The 18546-nt window shown below is 44.0% G+C and overlaps 1 protein-coding gene across 3 annotated transcripts in view; it reads right to left on the bottom strand.

Annotated features, from left to right (window-relative positions):
- Positions 1 to 18546, bottom strand: part of znf521 (zinc finger protein 521) — a 90831-nt gene that overhangs the window by 41559 nt on the left and 30726 nt on the right. For 2 of the 3 annotated variants that reach the window (XM_023427233.2, XM_087179565.1), the window contains exons 4-5: positions 5691 to 9196; positions 5452 to 5536 (exon numbers count right to left, since the gene is read on the bottom strand). In XM_023427233.2, coding sequence (XP_023283001.1) covers positions 5452 to 5536; positions 5691 to 9196 — 3591 coding nt within the window. Of the gene's footprint in view, positions 1 to 4988; positions 5060 to 5451; positions 5537 to 5690; positions 9197 to 18546 lie in introns of those variants that run through there. The other variant, XM_087179566.1, reaches the window with a different exon arrangement.

The raw sequence follows: 18546 nt of genomic DNA, 5'->3' as shown, positions 1-18546 counted from the left end.
CCCCTCCCTCCCTCCAGTCAGACTGCTAAGCAACCCCCCTCAGACCAGGGGTGTGCGTGCACCCACGGCCTTGGTGACATCTCAGAGACCATGGGGAGGTGGAGTAATGCAGAGGTTAATTCTGATCATCCAGTATTTATGGGATTCACTTCAGAACAAGGGTTGGCATTAACACTCTAAAGGAGACATCCCTCCTGTATATCAATAAAACATAGCCAGAAGCACAGGAAGAGCCTACCTTTATTCAGGTCGCCCAAGTTCCTGACTAGACTTGCATAGGAAGATTGGAAAAGCACACCAGTGAATCCGTCACTCGATGATGTCTTTAAATTCAAAGAAAATCGTAGGATTTATACAAATCTGTATTATTGCAATTAGTTTGCAATTTACGCTTCCGAATGATTAACTCAGCAAATGAGCACAGTTCAACCAGTCACCGAAAGGAATTTGCCCCAAATCACCATGGTGACACCAACCCACCCATTGCAATGCAGTAAGGGGCAGCAAGTGCTCGCTCAGAGTTTGTACAAACAGGCTGTATGAACTGAGAGCATCAGATATTTTCTCACATGTTGGCCTAGTCTGTGAGGTGTGGGGAAATGTCAGGAAAATCAATAGATAAGGACCACATCAGACTGAGCTTGTCTGGCCTAGCAACAGAGCATCCCCATGGTGATGTCAATTACCTCTGCTTTACAACAAAAACACCAGGAAGAGCAAAACAGTCTCTGCAATGCTGTAAAACTTTTAATGCAGTCTCCTGGTTACATTGAGGAATTTATAAGAAACTTCTTTTTTTTTTTTTTTTTGTTTTCCATCCAGACAGGTAGGTAACACGGCGAATGTGAGAATCTTATTGATAGCTCTTTTTTTGCGGCTCACTCTGTTTTCTATTCTCCTCATGGACGCCACATTAGTCAGGGAGAGGTATAATGTAACGAGCAGTAAGGTGCGCATAATTGCATATTAGCAGCAACACACTTGGCTGCACGGGAGGTGACTGCGCTAACGAACAGAGAGGTGTTATTAATCACCAATTAATAAAAGCAGGCAGATATCACACTCGGTATATGGCACGCATGGTTTCCTTTGTTTCCACTGGCTGGTCCAAGCCTGTTCTCTTACTTATTTCATAAGATTGATCCTGTTCCTGTGCTGTGTTGTCTATTGAGTTCTGACTCTGATCCAGCCCCCTAGGAGTCAAATGAGGAGTGTTTGGCCATGTTTGTTAGCAGATTACATGTGTATGTGCTCTATGAATGAGTCCCAGAAACTGAGGGAACACCATCAGACATACCTAATCAAAGAGGATTATAGGAAAAGAAACAAAGAATGAAAATACCATATTCTGTTTGTGCACCAGGAGAAAAAAAAAAAGCTTAATGGGGTAGTGAATGTGTTGCCACCAGGGCAGAGACAGTGATGGAGACCATGTAATCAACATACACCGGCCAAGTTGCTCTTGGGGCCCAAGACAAGAGGATATGTGTCAAGGATAATTTGCGGCCCTTAGCAAGAAACAAAACAAGGCTTTCAGCTTCAAATACTGTTACAGTGTGCCTCCTGTCTGTTCCCCCACTAACAGCCAACACAGTATGTTTTTTTTTTGCCAGGTTGGAGCTCAGTTATTATAAAAATGTGAGCGTTAGATAGTGAGGCAGAGGAAAATGGAGAGATAGTGGACAGAGAGGGGGGCAGAAGGAGAAAGAGAGAACAGAGAGGAGGAGGAGAAACTAGGGGAGAGCTAAAGGCCTCTCGCTCGCTCTCCTCTCCAGCTCTGTAACGGCCCACAGTGCCTGCTTCACACAGAGCGGCCAGCTGTACAGCAAATGTGCCTTTCCCTCTCCGCCCCCGAACCTTTCCACCCCTCCAGTGCCCCCCTCTGCCTGGGCCGACCAGGCCACCGGCTCCTCTCTGTGAGAGAAGGCTCCTCCCTGACTTGGCTTCAAGCTCAGTGTTGTCACCAACCCAAAAAATCCGTAGAGGTGACCCCAAAAACACTTTTCTGGGATGCGGGTTGGTTTGCTTGTTTACAGTTGTCCTTCTGAGCGCTGCCACCTTGGCAGTAGCTGCTTGGAATGGACAGGAGTGAGATGAGGATTGGAATGAGAGCAGATTTAACAGAAAAGAAAAAACCCTTCTCACCTTTAAAACCCTTTAAGACAGAGCCTGTGCTTCAAAACATGTCAGGGCTCTGAAAATCCACACAGGGACATTTGAAACAGTGCGATAAATAGGCCAAACGTGCCCCCCATGAGGCTCCAAATGTCATAGTTTACAGTGGGGTCAAAGTGAAGCAATGGGGTGGCATGATGGCATGCTGATAAAACCAAACAGGCTTTTGTGTCAATGAAAGACCTTCAAAGGTCCTCTCAAAAAAAAAAACAGACGACTTTGTGAAAGCTCTGTGATTTGAAATATTTTTTTCCAATACGACTACTACAGATCAACATGGCAAGTTGAACTGATGGTCAGATTTGTTTTCTAATCTCAAAGAAAAATAGCAGTAAAAGGTTTGATAGTGACTGCAGCAGCTGAAAGCTGTATAAATCTGTGTGTCTCTGGAGAAAAATCGGACACCCTCAATTCTGTAAGTGTGCCATGCCAAAAAAACTCTAAACTAAAGAGTGGCCAGCTGTCTTCTGGCCTGCTATTAAATTGCTCCTTGGATGGTGGCGATATCATTTTTTTCTCCATAGGAGTATCACACCAGGTCCCCAAACAGAGCGACCAGCTGTACAGCAAATGTGTACTGATCCATCTGGGCCCTAGCAGGCTGCGGCCTCCATCTTAAGACACGTGGGGCCGTTCACAGGCTTGGCTGGGGTTGGTCTGCAACACACCCTTCTGCATACATAGCCACCTCCTTCCGTTTCATTCACCTCCATTATCATAGTAAATGTTGAGTAGCTGTGCACCAGAGCTGCGCTTTATGTCTGAACTAGGACGTCATCATTTGAGTGTAATATCCATGCATCAAAATGTGCTGGCAGTCACACAGAAGAGGCAGCCACGAGCACCTCGGCCCGAAGGGAGGAGGTGAGGGTGGAGGCTGAGTGCACTTAGTTTAGGGAGACTATTGTGTTACAAAGGCAGCTAATATGGACTTGTCTGGGTGAGACAGGCTCAGGTTTTGTTGTTCCATACACTTAGCACTATGGTTATGTCACGGCTCACCACTATATATAGAGTTATCAGTGTGAACTGACACCATGGAGCGGGGCATGGATGAAAACAACACCCCTATGAATCCAGCGTCTGCTCCATTACCTACGCTAATAACGCTGACAGCTGAGCGGAGATGACCCCAGCCCCCTGTTTCCCCTCTCCTGTGCAGATGGCCATTAAAAGGAGAAAGTGTCCCTTTTTTCAGTAGAGAAGGTATTTAGAGCTTTTCCAAATGAGTTTTTTTTTTTTTCTGTGTTTTTGGCCCAAATTGGCTTTGCAGTGATTACAGGCTGGATTGAATTGAACCCCACTCTACATTAAAACAGTATTCCTCAGGAAAAGCATTAGATCAACATTAGTGGTGTGACACAACTAAGCTGATGCATATGTTTTTCTCTATAGCTTTTCAGTTCAACTTATTTCCTTTATTTTTATTTATTCTATTCAACTCCCTTTTTGTTCGTTTTGTTTGTCAGAACGCAGTCACTTCTTGACAACTTCATCTTTCCGGCAAATTTTCATTACGACGAGTTCGTTTTCTCCATATTTTACAGATCACAAAACGAATCCATCTAACAGAAACCCTTTTGAGGAGTCTGATGAAAACCATGATCATGTTGAATACAAAGCAATGGCATATCAGAGAAGTAAGACATCAGACAATAACCCAATCACCTATCCTCCTGTTATCTTAAGCTGTCTGAATTCCACTATTATGGGGGAACTGTGTGCTTGTGCCGCTGAAAGACATAAAATAACCAGTAGGGGGGTTTGTTTTCTACCCTCCCAGTGTGCTCCGTGCCTGCCTTCACGAGAGAAAGGACTAATGCTGGCATGGTACTGTATTAGGCACCCCCAGTAGAATAGTGGGTGAGCAGATCGCAAAGATGAATACAAAATACACACCTACACACTCTCAGCTCGTCTCTCTGCTTTGCAAATACACCGCAGCATCAAAATCACAAATCACATGCTTCTGATTGTTTATGCACAAACAGTGGGTCCCTGATAGAATTGCCTACCGGTCCTGATAGAATTGCCCACCGTGTTTAAATTCACCTGCGCCTAGAAGCGTGTCCCAAACAGAGAGGCGGTTTGGTTCCAGATCAATGAGTCTCTCTCCCACTGAAGACAACAGATAATGCAGTGTAATGAAAGAGCCGCCAAACGAGCTGAATAAATGAATGAATAAAGGAACGTGAGACCGGAATTCAGACGCCTACTTACTGCAGGCAAGAAAACCTGTTTTCCAATTGTCTGTTCTCTACAAATTATTCTGCCTGCATACAAATGACAACCAAAAGTAAAGACATTTCGAGAATGTGGAGGTTAGTGTTACACCAGCACTCTTAGTTTAGGAATCTTGTGAAAGGAAATGAGAAATTTGGAATAATTTTGTGATACACAAAGTGATAAAAATCAAATATCCATTTTTTCAGTTGATTTGACGTCATTAAATGCTGAGAGCATGACAGTATGTTACCACATGTTGTATTCAGATCTCAGTCATCTGAACAGAGTACTTAAGTGAAGGGACACAAACAAGCAAAAAAAGAAAAAAGGACAAGAAAAAGGTACAGCAGCAATGTGAAGATTTTTTTTTTTTTTTGAAAACTGTGGAATAATATTTGGAATTGAAACAGTTTGGATAAAATCTGTTTTGATATTTAAATATTTCAATAATTAGGTTTCCACTACTTCAAACTACCTTCATAACAGAGTGGTTTGAAGTGGAGAGATTGTGCTCCACAAGCATGCACACGTACTATATTATACCATTCACATGCATGGGGAAATGAAGATGATGGGCACAACACTGGGGATGCATTTGATGGTCAAAATATTAAAATAATTCCACCTATTTGGTGATGTGATCCAGATACTTGTGAGCCTGAATGAGACAGGGTCAAATATTTTATTACATATATCACATCAATCCTTGATATGTGATTCACCTTTTAAAAAAAAAAAAAAAGTATAAAAAAAGACTATATCTGAAATTGATTTAAAATGATCAAATATTTGTGGTGAATTTTTTGGTGAATTTACCTTAATGATTTGTATATTATATTGATGATGTTCACACAAAATCATTCCCTCTAACATTTAAATCACAAGCATAAAAGCCCCATTGATTAAATTGATGCTACATTGTAGAAATACTTTGGGAAATGTAGAGAAACACATTTACAAAGATACTACACAAGCACTGTTTTTTTATGATTTTGTTGTAGGAGTGCAACAAAGACCATAATGAATGAAACAAAAAGAGTTATCTCCTACCCAGCATGTGGTTGGCCACATGAACTTGAATGTCCCATTCACTGTAGAACACCATCTGACATTTGATGCACTGGTATGTCTTCTTCTGTAAATAAGTTTGAGAGGAAAGGGATTAACTTTGAATACAAGGATAACTTTTGTTTTACCAATTTAACATAACAATACAAAACTATTTGTGAACCTCGGCATGTTCTTATGAGCTATTCAGCCACATTCAATACAACACTAATTAACAATACCTCTTCAGTTTGTGAGGGACTGGTTCTAGGCATGGGGGACACCTGGGGGGTCTTGAGCTGCCCGCTGTTGCTATCCCCAGCCTGTTCCCGATGCACTGTCTGGATGTGGTTTTGCAACTCTGCTTCAGACTCAAACTTCACATTGCAGCTGGAGCATCGTGTCTTGGCAGCAGATGATGAGGATATGGAAGAGGATGAAGACGATGAAGAGACGGCTTTGCCTTTCCCGTCTCCGGGGCTGAGACTCTCCCCCTGGACCCATGCGCCTGTAGTTGTTGCTGGAGTGGTGGCTCCACCTTGCTGTTGTTGCCTTCCTCCATTCACCGTCGGGCTGGAGCTCTTGGAGCCAGCTGCTGTCACACAGGCTGCACAGAGTCCATAAGGTAGGCCGTTGATGTCCAGCTTCACAAGGTCTTGTTTGGACCGGAAATCTTTCAGACAAGAGGCGCATTTGAAAGGTTTCTGAATATGGTGTTGCTGCTGGTTATGAGAGATGACATTGCTGCGGCCCATGGGTTGGTTGCCGGACATGGTGCCTGTTTTTTGCATGTGGAAGGTACCATGGATCTTGAGCTCCAATGTGGAGGTGACTGTCTGCATGCAGACCACACAGCGGAAACCTGTCAGGGAGTTCCTTAGGTCAGGGTGCATCTGGCAATGCTCCAGGAAGTCTTCCTCACTATGCAGTGGCATTTTACAAATGCGGCAGCTTCCTGTGTCCAGACTCTTGCTATGGGTGACCTTGTGCTCAGTCAGGGTGAGTAAGGAAGGGAAGCGCTCCCCACAGATGGGACACATGTAGTGTTTGACAGGCCCAAGGTGGGTCTGCATATGTTCCCTCAGCCCAGCCTCAGAGAAGAAGGTGCGGGAGCACACATTGCACTTGTGGTTGCCCTTGATCATTTCAGCTTTCCTTTTTATCATGGCACTCTCACCAGGGCGAATATTATGGTCCCTCAACTGGTGGTTAGTGAGGAGTGACTCCATGGTGTAGGATGCCCCACAGATGTCACACCCATACATGGGCTCTGCTGTGTCCACCTCTTCCTCACTTCCATCATGGCTGTTCTGGGACTCCACCACAGATCCTCCCGCTACCCCTGGACCATGGCTGTTAGTTAGGAGACCTTGTAGCTCAGCGTCTTCTTTAGGCTGGCCATCCCCACCACTTACAGTAGAGCCATTAGCACCACAGTTCTGTGCCTTTCCCTCAAACACACAGTGTTTCTCCCTCAAATGCTTCTCCAAAAGGACAATGGCATGGAAGGCCTTACTGCAGAAGCGACAGTTATACTTCTTGCTGTGGGTGGTGATGTGGCACTGCAGCTCCACCTCTGTGCCAAAGGACTCTCCACAAAAAATGCAGCGATGGGCACGGCCCTGGTTTTCCAGGTGGCTATGTTTGACATGTAGCTGTAGGTCAGTCTCATGCCTGAAGTCCCAGTTGCAGGAGGTGCAGCGATACACCTTCTTCTCGTTGCTGTGCTTCACAGCCAGGTGGAGCTGGGTGGACACCTTTGAGTCAAACACCTCCTGGCACAGAGTGCAACGAAAGAACACAAAGGTATGCATGTCGAGTAGGTGCTTCTGCAGGTCATCCACCGAAGTGAATTGCTTGTCACAGCTCTCGCAGATGTAATAAGTGGACGTAATAGTGAAGTGAATTGTCACATGCTTAAGCAGGGACTCTTGGTTGGGGAACTCTTTGTTGCACTGTGGGCAGGTCAGCTGAGGCTGCATGCCATCCAGGTGAGTTTTTAGGTGAGTCTGAAAAAGGTCTAAGCTGGTATACTTGGCTCCACACTGGTTACATATGAACTCACTGGCAGTGCGTGAGGCTGAGCTGCCTTGTTTCAGCATGGTTGGTTCCACAGATATTGGAGAAGAGGGGCTGAGAGTCCGCAGGGCTTTCTTCCCATTGTTGATGTAGTTCAGTGCCAGTGGAATGTTCTTGTGATTCTCCTTGATGTGCTTGTTGAGCTTCAGAACACTGTTGAATATGGGGGAATTGGTGCAATATGAACAGGAGTACACTTCTACTATAGGCTCCTTGGGAGTTACAGCCAGGGGGGAGTCAAAGCGCAGGCTACCCCCATCACAGTGAGTCTGACGAACATGCTCCTCCAAGGTAGCCTCTGTCAAGAACCCCATGAAGCACTGGGGGCAGAAGAAGGCATTGCTCTCCTTGGCCACAGGACTAGGAAAGCCATGGGAGCAGCGGATGTGTTCTTGGAGTGCGTTGAGGTCGCTCAACACCTCAGGGCAGAAGTTACACTGAAGAAGGGCATCAGGCAAGCTGGCTAACAGGGCAGCATGGTCTTCTGCATTGTGGACCTGCTTAAGATGTTCATTTAGGTTTAGTAAAGAGGGCAGAACTTCCAAACAAAACTGGCAAGTGTGAGCCTGCTCTGGCTTGTCCAGATGCATGGTTCGCAGGTGAATTTGAAGCACAGCCAGACTGGAGAATACTTGCTTGTTGCAATAAATGCAACTGTAGGAGACTTTAGGCTGTTTGGAGGAACGTCCGCCCATGTCTGATGTGTTCTGAGCAGCCCTCTTTCTCCTGCCCCTTGTCTTGGGCACAGGTGGTGCTGTCTCCACCATTGTGGAGCTGTCGACAGAGAGGTTGGAGTCAGGAGTGGTGCTAGAGACAGAGGTGTAGCCCACTGTTAACAAAGAAGGACTGTTACTATGGTTACTTGATTCAGGGAGCTGGTGGATGTCCATGTGAGCATAGAGGTCCTCAACAGACAAAAAGTGCTCAGAGCAGATAGCACAGGTGTGGCCCTTCCTGTCTCGGCTGTGGGCCTGGTCAATGTGGGTCAGCAGGGTGCCCTCGTCACTGAAGGGCTCATGGCAATAGATGCACTGTAGGGTGGCACCCAAGCCTCCATCCTCTGATGGAGAGCACTCCGGGTGGCACTCAGCAATGTGCCTCTGGAGCTCCTCTGGAACATCAAAACCTTCCTCACAACGGCTGCATTTGCGTGTTTCTTTCAGCTTCCATTCATCAGCTCTAGAGAGGCTGGAGCTGCTGCCGTCTTTGCCCCTTTCGTGAACTTGCATGTGGCCATGGAGAGAGCTAGAGGAGAGGAAGCCTCGGCGGCACACAGGGCACTTGTGGGGTTTGTTGGAGGCGTGAGTTTTCATGTGGATTTTGAGGTGATCACTGCGGGAGAAGGCAGAGTCACACTCTCCACAGTGGTACTTCTTATCGCCGGTGTGGAGCTTCACGTGTCGATCTCGGCTGCGCTTGTGCTTGAACAGACGACTGCAAAAGGTACAGCTGAAAGGAAGCTTATCGCCGTGACTCTGTTCGTGGCGCTTGAGGAAACTTAAGCGACTGAAGGACTTGTCACAGAACTGGCACGGGTATGGCAGGCCAGGGCCCCCTTCCTCCTCGCCAAAATCATAGTCCTCGCAGTGTCCTGGAGAAGTCTGATCCTTACTGGAGGGAGATGATGCTGGCCAAGAACACGATGGGTCATCCTCAAGATCAGCACCGTCTGGAGAAGAAGACAGAAAGAGAGAAAACAAGGTATCAAGGGCAAGTCAGAAGAAAAAATACGGAGCGAGAAGGTGAGACTGTGTAAAAGAGTTGTTTTGTAAGACTGTATTAGCAACTCATTTTTCTCACTCTTTGAAATAGAAAAGGTGGGCCACCGTGGTGTTATTTGTCATAGTAATTATTAGGTTGAGTTGTATGAATTTAGAAATCTTTGCAACTTAGACCATTTTTTCTTCAGTGGAAACAATACCTCTCCTTAGGTGTTATCTAAAAAGTTACATTTGAATATGCACTTTTAAGTATAATTAGAGAACAGAATAAGTGGAAATACTTTTACTACAATTAACCTTGTATGTGGCCGTGTAATGGCTTAGCCCACTGTGACTCAAAACACAATCTCTCTGACATTTAAAGCCAACACAAGACAATGGCTGTACTTTAGGATGTAAGCCTGGCATGAGGTAAATTAGAACATTTCTACTATTCCTGAACAATTGCTAGAATATTTTTTGAAAAACAAGAGTCCTTGAAATGACCTTAAGAAAAGAGAAAAAAGCAGGGAAAAGCAGCTCTCAAGAGTGAAAGAGAAGATTAAATGTGCAATTTAGACTACAGCTATGCATAGCCTTTAGGAACCCTCCACTGGAAAATAGATGATTTTCATGAAACATGGGGCTTTCAGAACATCAGTCAATAGATATCAGATTATAGAATATGCATTATTATCATATTTGTCTGTGTGGTTTGTGCTAAGCCGTGAGGCAACTGATACTGGATGGATGAATGTGCCATGTGCTGATGCAGGGGGAGCGGGTGGGGGGACAAGGGTACCGGGAAACGGATAGGGGAAGACGACAACCAAGTGACTAACAATCTCACTCAAGGACAAGCAGGTGCAGAGAATGACCAGGGAACACCAGTCGACTGACAATACAGCCCCCCGTTCGTTTTACAGTTACTTTAATGTGTCCCTATTCAAATCGCTTTGTTGCCGACATTCCTTTCCACTGGTTCACTGTGCTGTGATATGAATGGAAAACACAGAACACCACTTTCCACAAGTTCAAAAGGTTACAGACCACTTCTTCCCGCTGCCGAATTCTAAGTGCTGTGAACTTCCTTACCTAAATAAAACAACGTAATCCCAACCCCTTTAGAAAAAAAAAAACTGTGTCAAAAGGCCAAAACTTGGAATGGGAAAAACAAGAGGAAACTGCAAAGATTTATGAGAGGGACGAAGGAAAAGCATGAGCTCTTTCCAGGATCTAACCTCTGTACTCTCCTTCAGCTGACAAATCTAAGTCTCTCTCTCCCCCTTTCTGTTGTTTTTGCTGGGAGATCTGCCCTTTGTCAGGATATCATGCCCTCTCTGAGCACTTACCCCCATCAGGGCCTATCTTCAGGAAACAGATGGGGTCGGAGGCCATTCCCTTGCCCCTCCAAACTGCTGAAAGCGGCACATTGAGAGCCCACCTCCACACCGTGGCCCTCCCGGAAACCTCCCACCCCTGGCAAGGCGCCCACTCTGCACACACATCTCACTCAAGGAGCAAACCTTGCCTGATTTACTTGCTTTATCTCTCATGCATGTCTCAATGTTTTGTTCTCTCTCTCTCTCTCTGGTTTGAGGGAGGATGGGTGACTCAGTGCTATGCCCTCCTCCACAGAGGGGGCGGATCTGCCCTCTCTCATACTGCCTCCCAGGGTATAGGAGAAGAAGACAGTGCAAGAAGAATGACCCCAGCCAATGCCTTACAGTCATACATATTGGCTTTGAGACAATAGCATAAAACAAACAAATAAATGGGCCTGTATACAAGGCTAAATGAAATTCTACTGTCTTAAATGAGGATGTCTTTGCCTTGAGACATTACTAAGCTGTCAGGACAACATTCCTTTTTTTTTTTTTTTGTTTGTTGTTGTTTACTTGATGTATATTATTTATTTAGCGCCTTTACTCCAATACCACACATACATGAAGTCATATCTGTGGGGGACATGTGGGAGTCGCAAACATCGCTCAAGTTCTACTCGCAGAATGGATGTTTAGATGGGCAAACAGCCGTGTTAATATTAGGTTTGGGGAATATTAGAGAAGCTGCTGTATGATAAAATAATGCCTTAATATTAATATTACAGTTTAGTAATGTAATTCATTCTTATAGGTATCATCATGCCAATCTGACTTAAATATGTTGCATGTGCGCTGGAGTAAAAATCCAGCTGCTGCTTCTGTAAAACACATGGTCTCTATGTACTTTTGTCTTCCCATGTCACATCTGTGCATTCAGAGTTGAAACTGTACATTTCAAGTACAGTTGTCCCACAAAGTGAGACTTACTACAATTTTACTCACTCTCTCTCACACACACACACACACATGCAGGCACTCTCAGTAATATACACACCAGAGAGCATGAGTGCACACACTGCACATTCACCCAGAGTAACAAACATATATATGAGCACACATACATGTACACATAGAAGACACAGATACAAGCGCAATGGCCAAAACAAGTGTGTGAACAACTGTAGATGAAAGAGCAATCTTCCTCAGGAGACCGCAAGAGGAAAGCAAGAGAGAGGGACTTGTTTTTTTCCTTCTTCACCCAGACAAGAAATGCCCAGGCCTCAGCAGCAGCCTGAGTAAATAAAAGAACGGGCCTTACTTCCCTGTCTCTCGGGCCGGGGGCCTGTGCACGCCAGCACTCTCTGTGCTGCTGCCAAAGGGGATGCTGGGGCCTGAAAAACTACACCCTGCAGCTGAAGGGCTGTCTTTGTTGGTCTGCCAAGGCCTTCCTGAGCATCCTCCAGCCAACAGCCTGTCACGTCCTGGGAGGAAGACCTCCATCTTAAGGCCTGTCCCTCTCTGGGAGTTCTGTCCCTACCCCCGCCTCCTTTCTCTTTTAAATGTCTCCTATATGGAACAAAACAACCTCATTTGGAGCGCTGCTATAGGGGATGGCATAAAATGTCTCACGGCCATATTTACTAGTAAGATATAAATTCAACCCTAAGTTACAACACACGAAAACTTAAAAAAAAAGAAAAAAAAAAAAAGCTTAGCTTGACAAGTTCAAGGAATCCATTTATGTAAGGTTAATAACGACATTTGCAATAGCTCTTTATAATTTAGTGTTTCTTTTTTCTTGTGCTGCAAAAGTAACCACTAAAAAAATCCCCCTTCACACGCAAGTCTCAGTTTCCTCTAAGCCAGTCTGAACTACTCTTTGTGCACCACTTCCTCTATGTTCATTTATAGCACCCTTTCCCAGAGTAAATACTCCTGTTCAAATAAGATCCTTAATGCTGGGAACAGGTAAGTTTGCCGTCTCTGTACACAGCAGCATCGCTTTCAAAAACCCCTGAAGTATTTTTTGATTCATGCAATTAATGAATTTGAGAATTAGCAAGATATATAAATATATTTTTAAGAGAGCAAGTCATTAATTTTCCTGATGACATAGTTTCCCTTTGGACCGTATAACACATATGGTGGCAAATATTGTATCCAAGTTTTAAAATACTAAATGATATTTATAATTTGAAAAGAATTACTACCATTTAATTCATTGCAGATGGATACCACTCTGTCACGGTGTGAGCTGAACGCAAGATCAGAAGAAGGGCAACATGTGATTTCTGGATTGCAAATACTTCAAATATATTAATGGCTGATGTGCTCAGCAGTGGCTCAATCAATAAAATATACGTACAAAGTTATACATATTCAGAAATCCCCTTCCAGTGGTAGTGAAAGTGTGGTTGGTAAAACAATTTAATTGATATGATGGAATTTGAGAAAACCTTAACACCTAACATGTATAAGTGCCAAAAAAAGATCATGTTAAACGCATTGAAGCTAAAGCTACATTGCTCAGTTTAACATTTGGTGGTGTAAATACTGTAAGAAATCATTCAAACAGAAATAGCCTTTTGCCAAAATACCATGAAAATGTGTTTGCACACTGCTCATCAGAGGTATTCTGTTACCCTCAAACCCAGACACACGTGTGTTTTGCCATTTTAAAATGCTGTGAAATGTCTTATAACAACCATCAGCACCACACGGATGTCTATTCAGCATTGCAGTTGATTTAGTGCAAAGCTGAAGACGTTCTCTGATCTTTTTATTTCAGCTGGGTGAAAATAATGTTAACCGTCGGTTGACTGAACTGGCCTTTTTGGTATTGTGAAACATTTTGTAAACCATATCTTGAAAAGTACAAAAAACATAAATCAAGAAAGTTTTTTCTGATGTAATTACCTACCAACTTACTTTTTTTAAATCACAGGCTTTGACATTTGATTGCAGCCTTTGCCCAAAGCTAACTCTTGATAAACAGGCATTGGTGATTCTATTGTTTTGTTTTTTTTTTCCACAGTAATACTCCCTTCTGAAACCTTTCAGGGACCCTGGTTTGGGAATAACTCACTGTTTCGTGTCTGAGGTCTTGGAAGCAGTTCAAAATCGCTTATCGCTGCCTGACAGCAACAGAGTACATCTCTTCTATTTAGGAAGCCAAACTCTTATCCAGGTCCAGGACCTTATCTTATCAGAAAAGTGTTTTTGCTATCACTCATCTGCCACTTCTATAGAAAGCTAGACTTTGTTCAAAAGCCATTCCAGTGAAGCAAAGCATGCCTGTGCTTTCAGTCGCCAAACCTTGTCTTCCTGTGTGTTGTACCAGAGATCTGTACGTAGTGGTTGTCATAAGAGATGTGTTTGTGTGAGTGTATTTGTGGCACATTGGGGATTAGGGATTCATTGAATAAACAAAAAGCTGACAACTTGTCTGATGTAACACCATGACCCCACTTCATATTCAGAGAGGGGATCTTTTTACAGTTACTGGGAAAAGTAGTGTGCCTTTCCCGTGAGACAATGCATGTGTCATCTCAACGCTTTTCCTGTTCTGATGCCCAAATAGCAACGTGCGTCTGAACAACACACTATCATGTACGGCCCTGTTTGTGACACAACCACTTAAGATCTAATAGAGGAGATGGCGAGAGAAATTTTTACATTAGCTAAGACTCCAGTCTCCCCGACTGAGAGAGCGAGGGGAGGGAAGGATGTCGAATTTCTGGGACTAATTCCAGTCAGATGAACGAATCACTCAGTTGATTCAGGACAGAGAGCTCAGAGGACACAGAGCTATTGGAAGAGGACTAGTGCTGGGCTTTACTCACAGTAGTCCTGCTACATCCCTGTTTTAAGACATCAAATCCAGTCAAAATGAAACACTGATAATTCCCAGTAGCTGTCAACAAAAGTGCCAGGTGGCTAGACATGGCTTTTTGCACTGTGCAGCTGATTAACACACACATACACACACACACACAAATAATCACAAGTAGAAGTATTTTAAAGTAGCCTCTATTTATCCTTACATTCTCATCCTCAGATTTAGCATTGTTTGTGAGTGTATATGTGTGTGTGTGTGTGTGCATGTGTGTGTGTTTGTGTGTTGTGTGTATACTCAGCTTGTCTCTCTCTCATCCCCCCCTTTTTTTTTTCTTAGCAAACACAATATGTTTTTTACACATCACTGAGAAATGTCAGGTCCCTCTCCCCCCTTGCTACAGATCAATCAAATCCACTATGCTGCAGGATGAGAATGAGGGGTTGTGTGAGACGACTGGAGGAGCAGCGAACAAGGGTGCTATCTTTTACTGGACGAGGTAGAAAAACAGTAGATGAAATGAGGATTCACTTCCCGCGGTTTCATCAGTACCGTAGCAGCGAGTTACTCCAGCCTAACATCATGTACACGCACAACAAAACACATATCCACTGCACACACTTGGAGGAGAAATGCGCACACACACACACACACACACACACACACACACACACACACACACACACACACGCACACCCCCAAAGTGCAGTCAATGGGGATTTTTTCACACGGGGCCCCGACACAAAGAGCTGGAACATCAAGCGCTGTCCTGACTCTGTGGTCTGGGTGTCCATTATTCTGGCCCTCATGGCTCTGTCTCTCAACCATGGGGAAGCGGCAAACTGTCAACTACTTTGTCCACATTACCCACGTCCCCCAGCTCAGACAGGAGCACTTGGTCACTGTCCCAGAAATCACAGTGCCCCAGTGGCGTCCCAGGAAAGTTAGACAAATGGAAGGCCAGAGGAGGAAAAGTAGGGCGGCCAGTCATCCTTTACTAGGCTTTTTCTTTCCATGATAGTGAGACACAATGAAAAGTGGAATTCCATTACTTATCACAGAGATGTGTCTCTGCTACAGTGGCATCTTTCCACACAACACGGACAAACTAAAATCAATCCTAAAGATTATACTCAATCAATAATATTTCTCAAAATAATAACATGGCTCTGAAATGAAGGAGGATGTTTGTAAGATGTCTGTGTGTAGAATCTGCCTCATTGTGTTTCCTGTGAAAAGCATCACGTAACAATCCATAACCGCAGTGTTTGAACTCTGAAAGCAGGCCAGAGATGACTTAATGCTGGGTAACACATTTCTTATCCTCCATAACAACTGCATGCTCTTATATTGAGGTCACTGAGGTCAGCAACGCATTTAAACACATACTGTGACACGAGTGTCAGATAGGGTTGAACAGGCCTGTGAAGAATTACTGTTTATATTTAACTGTTTGATAAATCAACATTTCATTTGAACAAAGGCTTGTAATAAAAAACAGCCATTTATATATTATATATAGTAGGGAGGTATTATATTATATATAGTAGGGAGGCTGTCTTATATTATTATGTTTGGCTCTGCCTGTGTTCCGCAGGTGTTACATCAGGGCAGGGCAAAGTCACAGAGACAGGGTTAACAAGAAATTAAATTGTCAGGAGCGCTTCATTTTGCTGCTTTCAAAATGAAGTCTTTTTTTTTTTCAAAAAGAGAAAAAAGAAATTAATGAGATGAGAAGAATAGGGAGACATTTAATTACAACATTATTCAAGAAAGGTGAATTTGGGGTTCATAATAGATTACTATTCAGAGTGCAGTGGCTGGGCTCGTGGGCTAATGTTGATGTTTTATTGTTTCAGTTGAATTTTACTCGTGTTTGAATTATTAAACATGAATCACACTTGAATCAAAATACACAGCGTGCATGTCATTATCTGAAATGTACCGTAATAGTGTTTTAATCGAAATAGTGATATTAATAAATTATTAATAAATGTGTATTAATTGCATACTACTATAGCTACAAAAAGACTACATTTCAGCAAAGTGGAATAATCAAATGGTCAGTATATACAGTAGACTATTTATTCATAATTTTATCAAAAGAGACCTTATAAGGCTTTGGCAGAGATAAGACCTAAAGATGGTGCAAAGCAAGATGGTTGGAGTTGTGTAATGTAGGTGGAGCAGTTTGTGTGTGGGAGAAGGATGGCGGCAGTGGTGTCATCTCCTGTAGAACGGCTGGTGGTGTGGAGAGGAAGGACAGTTGACCACTTCAGGTAGGCTACAGCACAAACAGGAAGGAGGCTGTTCCCCAGGCCTTGGCTGGACCAGCAGCCACAGTGAGCCTCCCAGGGGGAGAAAGGAGGATGACAATCTGTCCCCCAGCATGCCCCTTCACCGCCTGCCTCACTGCACTGGCTCTAAGGGAGTGCTGGGCCAGGCGGGACTGGGCTGGGCTTGAGCTTCAATAGGCAGGGGAGCCTCTGTGTGTTATGTGTGTGTGTGCTGTTCCCTCAACACTGCGGCAGGCCAGGCGCAGGACCCAGTGGACAGTCAGATAGCCAGTCAGCCAGTCAGCCACTGCGAGAGATGCTGCGACGCTGTGCTGTACAATGCTACGTATACTCTGCTAATATTTCCTCACTGCGCAAGAGTTTACTTGGATGCCCTTTTATTTTTCCCCACTCTTGGTTACTCATGGAAATGTGATTTATGTGATCTCTCGGAAAAAAAAAATTGTTGTGCATATAGGAATATGCTGAGTTACCGTGTGGTTGCTTCATTAAAATAGGGTTTGCTCTGCAAGTTTCAAGAGGCGCTATCCATTACGTGAAACCAAGCACAGCACTCAGTGCATTTAGGAAATAGGGTCTAATTCTTTTTAATCAAACTACCTCATAGTGACCCATAAAACTTGGGCTAGTCTTCAAGTAAGAGTTATTTCACTTTTTGAGGATAACTTCAGACACTTGGATCTATGATTCGGTACACTGGGAATCATTTTAAAAAGGGCAGTCAGTCTGCCAAATGCCCATAAAAAATTATTATATCAACACCTCTTTTTTCTCATTCCAAAGGACAAAAAAAAAAAAAAAAAAATCACATGCATATGGACAAACAACCCTAGCAATGGAGTCCTGTGTTAGCTTTAGCATTAGCATTTATCAGAAAAACCTGACCCTGCCTCTTGACCCATGACCCTCAGTTCCCCTGATTAATACACTGTGGCTCTATTTGATACTTCCTCAACGCCATCCCAGCTTGTCAGTGGTAAAACAACTGGAGACAGCCCAGGAGGGAGAAGAAAACATGCATCTCGGAGAGGAGAGCGGGAGGGGAAGAAAAACAAGCATCAACTCAAGCAAGACGATGTATTTTCATGCATCCCTGTCTTAAATGTCAAGATTTCTTAACCCTCAGTGACTGCAGCACTGACACCTCTCCAAGGTTCAACAGAAACCGCATTCATTAATAATTAGCTTAGCTGTGAGGACAGGGAGAGAGACTGAGAATGAGAGAGCGAGCGAGACGGCTAAAATCTAAACTTCTGTCCTTTCCCGAGAGAATCAAATTTCACTACAAGTTTTTTTTTTTTTTTCTTTTTCATTCTTTTTCATTTCTTGATTTCCTGGTGTGTTGGCCAGAATCCCGCAGGCGGCCCACGAACGAGCGATGCAGACGTCGCATCAGCCTTACTACTCCCTCCTCTCCTTAATCATGGCTCTAATACCCTCCAGATGAATAAACATCTTCATCCCCTCTCTGTTAAAGCCAGAAGGCTCCTCCACTCTCGAATCCAAGAAAGGGAGAAAGAAAGAGAGAAAGAAATGGAGAGTTGAAGACGGAGCAGAGGAAAAGGATGACAGATGGAAGGGTGGATCAATGTCGAACTGAATCAACAGCAAAGTAACAAAGCCACGGCAAGATTTCCTGGTTCTTCCCGTAATGCGTCTGATGTATTTCCCCCTTGACACAATTATCACAGTCCTCCTAATTATTTTTTCTTCTTAAACAGATTTCTAATGGCAGACTGTGTTTTTTTATGATCATGTTTGTAAAGTGGAGGTTTTGTGAGCTGTTGTGCAACCTTGTCGCCTCAGACTGTGTCCACAGACTGCACAGGAAGGGGGAAGGGGGCGGAGAGGGAGGAGGCGGC

Source organism: Seriola lalandi, unplaced genomic scaffold (assembly GCF_002814215.2).
Source record: "Seriola lalandi dorsalis isolate HSWRI2012SDOR001 ecotype SW California unplaced genomic scaffold, Sedor1 jcf7180002054855, whole genome shotgun sequence".
NCBI classification, from domain to species: Eukaryota; Metazoa; Chordata; class Actinopteri; order Carangiformes; family Carangidae; genus Seriola; species Seriola lalandi.
The sequence above is the reverse complement of the archived record's forward strand: the minus strand, read 5'-3'. Positions and strand labels throughout refer to the sequence as shown.